The following is an 8,321-nucleotide window of genomic DNA, read 5'->3' as shown; positions in this document are numbered from 1 at the left end:
CCCCCCTCCTCCAAGAAGCCACCCGGCAAGGCCTGTGGCACCCACTCTCTGCCCCAGGAGACGACGTCTGTGGGGCACTGAGTGTGCACTTGCTGTTTCTGGTGAGCGATCAGCCCCAGACAGGAGAAAAAACCAGGATCAGAATGGCATGCTGGCCATGCCCACAGGTCCTGGGGGCCCTGGGGTGCAGCCAGGCACTGGAGCTGCGTTCTTGAGGTCGTCTGGGAGGTTTGCGGCACCAGCAGAGGTGCCTTGGGGCCCCCGGACAAAGGGTGGCCCAGTGCGAGGCCCTGAGGACTCTGACCCAGAACCCAGGCCTGCCCTCCGGTGTCAGGGCCTGGTGGCTGTGGGGCTGTGGAAGGGGGGCGTGGACAGAGCCCTTGGCGCTTTCTGGGGAGGAGTCACCACAGAGGCCCCAAGGAGCAGGCTGCAGGGGGTGAGCTGCATCCCGATGGGGCAGGAGATCCCTCCCCCCTGGAGTTCCAGTGTGAGCAGCGGAAGCTCTGAGCGTGGGCGCCGGCAGCCTGCTCCGTCTGAGCAGGTGCCCCCGCAACCACCCTGTGAACAGAGCTGTGTGCGCCCTGGGCTGTGGAGGTGTGAGGCGTCGGTGAACCTGCCCTCATTTCTTTCCGGTGCCAGGGCCTCAGGGGTCTGCCCATCAGTGAGCTCTTTGAGGATCCCCCTCTTCAGGCCTCGCCCGTGTCGGAGTGCCGCTGCTCGGAGGTTCTGCCAGGAGAGACGCCCAAGAAGCCAGGTAGCACCTGAGTGCGGCAGAGCATCCCCTGGGGAGGCAGAGGGTGTGGCTCCACAAACAAGGGGGACGCCACCGGGCCAGCTGTCCCTGTGGGAATGTGGGGCTGGGGACGCCAGATCCCCCAATTTGTCTAGAAAGAGAAAACCCAGATTTTCATGTGCAATCTCCTGTTTTTCAAAAGTAAAAGCGAGCAGCTGTGGCTCGTCCATTTGCATGTTCAGATCCATTCTCTGCCCGGCTATGTCCCGGCAGGGAGTCTCTGGATAGCACCCTCCTCCACCCCTCCCCCACACACTCTCCTGCCCTCTGGAGTCCAGCTGGGTTTGACCAGTGGGCACAACAGGGGGATCCCTAACCCCCAGCTTCCAGGCAAAACCAAAGAGGTCCCCACCCACCCTGCACTGGAGCCGTGGCCTCAGGCTACAGCTCTGAGGTCCTCTGTCCCTCTGCCTTCAGGCCAGGGTGGGGGCTCTGCTGCTACTTGTCCCTGCCCCCCTCCCATGCTTGTGGGCCTTCTTCGCCCTGTCCACGTGAGCAGTCCCTTTATTCTGAGCTCTCGTCACTTCACCCTTTTGGACATGCCCCCCCTTTCCTGCTGGGAACCAGCAACACATCAACGAATGCAAAGAACACACCCTCGGATGCTGAGGCGGGATCCCAGCCCGCAGCCCCTGGGAAGCTCCGGGCATGGCCCAGGCCAGCGAGGGCTGGGGGCAGGGCAGGCACAGCCCAGGGCCCAAGCAGAGAGACACTGCGAACAACAGAGACGCCTTGAGATGTGTCCAACCAGTTTAATGAAGAAACCGTGCAGATGCCAAACTAGGGGGCCAGGGACACGGCCCGGAGGCCTCGGGGCAGCTCTACCAGACAGGCGTGGGGAAATGGGGCGCCTAATGCCGACAGCGGGGGCGGGGACGTCCACTGGCACCTCAGACCTAAGACATTCCTGGGGGTGGGGGGACATGCACCGCACCCCCAGAGCAGGAGCAAGACGGCCGCCGTCACTCCCGGACATAAATTCTCGTGCAGACCACGTCATCGGCGCCGAACGTCTGCAGGAAGGAAGGAACATGTTTAAAGCATATCGCTAATAAGGCTACTTACTGCCCCGTTAAAAACTCTTTGAAACAGACATTCAATTTCCTGTGCCATGTGCTCACGCTAAGTGCTAAGGGCTTTTTTTTCCTTCTTTTTTTCCTCCCTTGAGCTCTGCGTTGGCAGAGAGGCAACCGGGGGTATAGAATTATGTTCTATGCAGTTTTCCTTTGCTCCTGGAACCGGTGAATGCTGACATCAGCAATCCACATTTCCGGGCTTTGGTTTTGAAATTAAATGGAAAGGGAGAGAGTCGTGTTGGGCATTCCTGGAGCGCTGTCTGTCTCTTTTCAGACGACTTCGAGAGAGAGCCCCGGGGTCCAGCGCTGACCAGCAGATGGGAGGGGCGGGAGAGGGGACAGAAGTGCCTCCCAGGAAGCAGCCGTCCAGCTGGGGCGACAGCCTGAGAGGCTGCGGCCCTAACACTCAGTCACCTGCACCCTCAAAAACAGTCTCAGCTGCAAGCGCGCGGCATCGGCCCTAAACCACGGCTGGGCACGTCTCCGCTCCTGAGAATTTGTGGGCGGAATTGAACGGGATGGTCCCAGAGGCTCCTTCCCGCTCAAATCTATGGCTCTTTGTCTGTGGGCTTGCTGCAGGGAGGACTCGCGCCACGGCACACCCAGGGGACGGTTTTCTTCCGGCCCCTGAAGTCACTCGCCCGTGAGTCAGCTGAGTCGACTCTCCCACACCGGCAGTTGCTCCCAGGGATGGGACAGGGAAACCAAGATGCTTTTTAAACATCAAAGCCCCCCAAAAACAAGGCTTCCCCAGGCTGTGGCCCTGACACGGGTGTCTGTGTGCCGAGGGATGGTTTCCTGCCAGAGGGTCTGAGGCTCCGGCGAGGTTAGAAGCCCTGGATCTGCTTGGACCCTCAGGTCCTCGCTGGGGTCCCTGGGCTGGTGGTGACGTGCTGTCACAGAGCACGTGCTAGGACGTCCAGCCAATGCACGCGTTTCAGGGGAACACTCGTCCTCGTCGGTGGTAACTAAGGAAGCAAATCCTCATCACCGCTTCCCTTCTGGGGAGGGAGCTCCTGCTCGCAGGGGCGCCTGCTCCGGACACCCTTCTGTCCTGCTCCGTCCTCTCTGCATTAGCCAGGCAAGTGGACCATTCTGTGTGCGGGGTCGGGGGTGGGGGAGGGGAGCGGGGGCGGGGGCTCCCACCGACGTTCGCCTCTCAGAACCCAAGTCCTCCGAGTGGATTGTCACGGGAACGCCGGCGTTCGGGGACTGGACTCGACCTGCGCTGAACAAACTGGACCTGGCGCCTCACTCCGGCCGACAAACGGCTCCAGGACACGAGGAGGAGGCGCTGTGTTTCCCGTCACATTTGAAATGTCCTCCTCAGCCTGGGCACTGTGCTGAGAGGCTCCCAAAAGAAACGGAAGAATGTTCCAGAGTGGCCCGAGGGCTGGCACTCAGTTTTCAAAAGAGCTCGGGAAGCCTTGTGTTGCTGGCCCCGGGGGACAGCTTATGTCAACGTAGCTAGAATTAATTTGCCTCTGATTATTCGAGCCAGCATCTCCCTCCATTTGGACGTGTTAATGAGGATAACCCTCGAAATAAAAGCCCGCGTTTCATACCCCACACTCCGGGAATTAACGCTGCCTTTGCTGCGCTGTGCGCGTCTGCTGAGCCCGGGAGGCTGCGCGTGCGCGGTGGCGCCGTCGCAGGGCTTGGAGGCGGCCGGATCCCCCTGGCGGAACCGATCCGGAGCGCTCTGGCTGCTGCGCCACTACAGAGGTTCATCGGGTCAGCTGCTCGCAGAGCGACCTGAGCCGACTCAGCCTCAGCCACCCTCGAAAATTCTAGAACTGCCTCCCTCTTTGCTAACTCTGGCACCGGTGAACCCATGCGTGTCCTCTTCTCCTAAATGTCCTTGTCCCTAATTGCTGCCCCCCCCCACCCCCAACCGCGTCAGGTACTTGCTCCCTGGAAACAGCATTATCCAGGCTGCAGGCTAACCAGCAGGAGAAAGGAGAAAGCCTGGGAGATCGTCACAGGACAGGGGGAGAGACCAGCGAGCTTGCGCTACAGTCACAGAGACAGCTCAGTTTTGGACTTCCGGCAGAATAAGTACGGAACCCCAGGGCGGAGGGGGACCTCGGGGACCAGACTTTGGCCCAATCCCTCCCCTCGAAGCCTGGGAAGGGAAGGGCCACGCCCACCCAGGTCGGGCAGTGAGTCCTTCCCCATATTTCAGGGTGGCGCTGAGGGGGGCAAGCCGTCCTAGAGGGCAGGTGTGAACAGACACGCCTGTGGAGGACAGAGGCTGTCGCCTCCTGGTGACCCACAATGGCCTCCGTTTTCTAGTCTGGGGGACCGAAGGTGGCTGCCAGGAAAGTGGGGTGTGTTCTGATCACAGAGGGAGAGTGACGTGGGGTGTCCTGCCCTCCCTGCCCTACCCCCACAAGGAAGGGGGTGGAGGCGTGTGGTTAATCTATGGGGGTTTCTAAGTTTGCCTCCTCGGGTAACTTGTGTGAGGCCAGGGCTGCTTACAGTGTTTTAATCTGAATACTTTCAGGGTAGAGACCACCCAGCCCAGTTTTCAGGCCCCCTCCCTGAGTGTCTGGCCCACACAGACACTTCCCAAGTTCGCAGGACTTTGCTGGGCTCCGAAGGCCATTGGAATTTGTGAGTCCGGGAGTGGGGAGAGGGCGGGGGTTGAAAATGTTCTCTGGGGCTCCCAGAGCTGATGTGAGGAAATTTCTGAAATCTTTCCCAGGCAGAGGGTCGGGGAGTGAGAAGGGGAAAAAAGTGAACCCTGAGACCTCACGGGGCCTGGGCTGCAAGAGGCACTGGGGCGAGGAGGCTGGCTCAGAGCAAGTCGCCGCAGGGAGGGATCCCTCCGGGGGGTCACAGTCTAGCCCCCTGCTGGGCCCCACTGAACAATGATGTCTCCTGACCCGAACCGACACCTCGGGCTTTCTGCCAGCGTTTTACCCCGGGGCCGGCCAAGCCTCTCCCCGCGTGGGCAAGAGAGGACACGCCCACAGCGGCGCCCGGCCCGGGGACCAGGGGGTCAGCGGCCCTCACCAGGATCAGCTCGTCGTTGGCCAGCTCTCGGGTCCAGTAGGTTTTGGGGCCGTCGCCCTCGAGGAGAGTCTGCGTGCAGTGGATCTTGTTCTCATTCTCCCAAGTGGCCAAACTCTGTGGGCAGGAAGACCGTTAGTGACATGAATCACGGTCGTGGCAGCCGGAGTGCGGACAACAATGAGTGCCAGAGAACAACCGCTGTGCAGAGAAGCAACACATGGTCCCTGCCGGCGGGGCTCGGACCCCCTGCCGCGCCTCTGAGCCCAGCTTCGGGGCGCTGGGGGCGGATCGCCGGGGCGCGCACATCCCTGATATCGCACGGACGCAAGGCAGCAACGCTCAGGCAGCCTTTACATCTCCGGGAATAAAACTCAGAGCGTGCAATGACCCATTTATAGACTACCCTTCAAGCAATTTGGACTTGAAAGGCAAGAACTCTCAGGTCAGAGCTACAAAATTTTATAACAGCGTAGACACCGTGTGTGTGTGTGTGTGTGTGTGTGTACCCACATCTGCAAGGAAATCGGGGGCTCTGGTGCCTATGTGGATTTGAAGGTAACGCCAGCCTGCTGCGAGAAACCTGGGGGGGGCGGGTCTCTGGCCCTGAGAATAAAAACGCTGCCTCTTTCTAGGTGGTGTCCCTCTAGGGAAAAAAAAAAGTGAAAACCACACCAAACAACCCTCTGGAGGGTCCTCATGCTGATGGAGGAGGGAAGCAAAATGAGGAGCTTGCTGCCACCCCCCCAGTGTCCGCCCAAAGCAGAGAGACACACGGGGTGGTGGGGTGGGGGCCTTGGCATTTTTATCAGGATCGGGGTCTCTGGCAGTATCCAGCATCCCTGTCCCCAGCTCGAGCTCTGCCTGTCACCAGGCTGCCCCTCTAGCAACACTGCTGCTCCTCTGTTTTCATGATCCGTGTGGTAACAGGGGCTCAGATGCCGCCCCCCCCCCCAGCTCCAAGCCTGGACATCATGTTCAGGCCGGGCTGGCTCTCGGGGCCAAATTATGCCGGGGGAGCGGGTGTGCCCCTGGAGCTGCCTCACTGCATCCTTGTCCGGAGCCCCGTGCCCAGGGAGCCCACCTGGATGTCACACAGGCACCACTCAGGAAAGGACAAAACAACTCCTCACTCTCTGGAATGTTGTTAGTACTTTTTTTTTTTAAATACCAGGGAAAGGAAGACATGTCGCTTTTTATGTAAGCGGTGGCAGCAGCGATTATTTTTCCATCTGTCCTCAAAATGCTGGAGTAGCAGACCGTTCATTCCACTCCGGGCGGAGGTCAACCCAACGCGAACTTGCCCGTCTCTGATCCAGTCCCTTGCTCCCCGCCCCCCGCCCCCCGCCCGGGGTTCATCAGGGAGATACACGGAGAAATACAAAACTCTTGCCCTTGAGGACTGAGAGACAGAGAGAGCACTCAGTCCATTCCCAGCAGGAATCCGCCTTGCTTTTGGAAGGATTCCACCTTTTCTCTAAGGAACCAGGGAGGGCGGGCGGCAGAGGTGCTGATCCACCTGCGACAGAAAACCTGGTGGCCCTGCCGCTCCCGCTCCCCAGGCGCCCGCACCCGGGGTCGCCGCCAAGCGCTGCAGAAACCTCGGCGGGAGGCGGCTTAGGGATGGGGCTGGAAGCGAAGGGTTAGGGCTTTCTCCCGCCCGGGGCACCCGGCTGCACAGATGTCTGAAAACCGCGGTGCTCACGCCCTGCTGGAAAAGCGCGCCACAGGCTGCAGGGCCGGGGGGCGGGGTGGAAACGGGTGCGCGTAGCTGCGCGGCACACCGGCAGGGTGTGGGGATTCCCGGGCGATGCCCGGCTCTGCAGCTCACCCTGCACTTGCGTCCATCCACGGTCTCCTCCTCGAAGCCCTCTCCGACCTTGAAGTTGATCTCGGTGGTGCGCACCGTGGTGGATGTCTTGATGTAGAACTGGTCCCCGTCCTGGCGGATCTCCACGTGCGGCTTGGACGCCGCCGCCACGGCCACCTTCCGCAGCATGGCGTTCACACCTGCCGGGAAGCACGCAAGCCGCGGGCTCGGGTCCCTGGACTGGGGGCACCTTCCACACCCTCTGACTGCAGGTAGGAGCCTTAAAACGGAGCCGTTATCCCCTGGCCCCGTCCCGATTTTCCGGGTGAGAAAGTCAGAAAGAGTAAGTGGCTTTCCCTGGGAAGGCCCGGCTTCAAACTGAATCCCCAAATTTAAAGTCCGTGACCCTCCTTGGACTCCGAGAATAAATCTCTCCTCACAATTATCGAGCAGGAGATAAAGGCAGAGCCGTCGGGGAAGGCGCCCAGCACCCAGCCAACGTGCGCTGGACGCGCGGGCCCACTCCCGCTCATACACGGCGAGCACCGCGGATATATCTTCCCGGGAACTTTCTGCTGCCTGGGGCCGGTCCCCGAAACCCACCCCCCTGGGGGTTCCGCAGCACCTCCAAGGGTTGCATCCGAGCCCGCTTACCCAGGGCCTTGAGGAGCTCATCGAAGTTCTCGCTGCTGCGCATCTTCCAGGTACCGGCGAAGTTGGGCATGGTAGCGGCGGCGGCGGCGGCGGCGGCGGCGGAGGCAGGGGTGGTGGTGGCGGCGGCGGCGGTGGCGGGCGCACTCGGAGCTGCACAGCCGAGACTGCGCTCTGCGCCCAGCGCGCGCCCCGAGTCTACGCAGAGCGCCCCTCACCCCGCCCGCCTCGGCCCCGCCCTCGGCCCCGCCCCCGCGGCCCCTGGCGGCCGGGAGCCCAGCCCCCAGATCCGATGCCCCTTCTGCGCCCTGGGCGTTCTGGTCTCCAGGGTGCAGGCCTGCCACCCGCTGTCCTCCAGCTGGACGTGGAGGCGCTTCTGCCAACCGCAGGCCACCCTTCTTAAAGTGGGTGCTGGGAGAGGGTTAGATGAACCAAGATGGTTCATCACAAGGGGGTAAGTGTGGAAGGTGGGCCATGTGGACTTGGGGAAGCATTGCACCATTCTCTCCGCTGTTCTGTGTGTTTGAGAGTATCCATAATATAAAGTAGAGGGGTCACCCGGAGACGGCAGCCGCTTTCTCCCACAACCAGTGATGCCTCTGGGTGCGCCCAGCCATTCCCCTTGTGCTCCCAGTCGGGGACCCCTTTCCGCATCCCTTACGCATCAGGCGCCGGACCAATCAGAGCGAGAAGCGGGAAAGCCTGACCCCCAGCACGCTCCTGGACGTAGCCGCTGGAATCCAGCATCCCGCGAGATCCCGCGAACCAACCCCCAACCCCCGCCAGGGCCTCGCATCCTCAGGGCAGGGGGAAGAACAATTTGTGCCAAGACAGAGCTGTGTGTTCGTGGGTCCCCGTGCCTCAGCTACGCTACTGTGCGTGGTCTGAGGGGGGTGAGGCAAGAGTGAGCAGAAGACATCCACCAAGCGCACAGGGCCACAAAGTCACCTAGAAGGAGCAGAGGTAAGCCCTGGGC

The 8,321-nt window shown here is 61.4% G+C and overlaps 1 protein-coding gene across 1 annotated transcript; it reads right to left on the bottom strand.

Annotated features, from left to right (window-relative positions):
- Positions 1 to 1,530: 1,530 nt before the first annotated feature.
- On the bottom strand, positions 1,531 to 7,498 carry CRABP1 (cellular retinoic acid binding protein 1). The gene is made up of 4 exons (XM_045825042.1): positions 7,349 to 7,498; positions 6,716 to 6,894; positions 4,888 to 5,001; positions 1,531 to 1,806 (listed from the first exon to the last, which is right to left on the bottom strand). Exons 1-4 carry the CDS (start codon positions 7,416 to 7,418, stop codon positions 1,756 to 1,758), a joined length of 414 nt encoding a protein of 137 aa, XP_045680998.1. The 5' UTR covers positions 7,419 to 7,498; the 3' UTR covers positions 1,531 to 1,755.
- Between the last annotated feature and the right edge of the window lie 823 nt (positions 7,499 to 8,321).

Source organism: Phyllostomus hastatus, unplaced genomic scaffold (assembly GCF_019186645.2).
Source record: "Phyllostomus hastatus isolate PE091 unplaced genomic scaffold, TTU_PhHast_1.1 phas_scaffold_555, whole genome shotgun sequence".
NCBI classification, from domain to species: Eukaryota; Metazoa; Chordata; class Mammalia; order Chiroptera; family Phyllostomidae; genus Phyllostomus; species Phyllostomus hastatus.
This window is presented reverse-complemented; position numbering and strand designations above follow the sequence as displayed.

Excerpts from the sequence above, each read along its gene's own strand:
- CRABP1 (XM_045825042.1), bottom strand. The coding sequence starts at position 7,418 with ATGCCCAACTTCGCCGGTACCTGGAAGATGCGCAGCAGCGAGAACTTC. Across the intron at positions 6,895-7,348 it reads TGAGCTCCTCAAGGCCCTGG|GTGTGAACGCCATGCTGCGG; the intron begins GTAAGCGGGCTC and ends GCTTCCCGGCAG. Across the intron at positions 1,807-4,887 it reads CCAACGACGAGCTGATCCTG|ACGTTCGGCGCCGATGACGT; the intron begins GTGAGGGCCGCT and ends TCCTTCCTGCAG.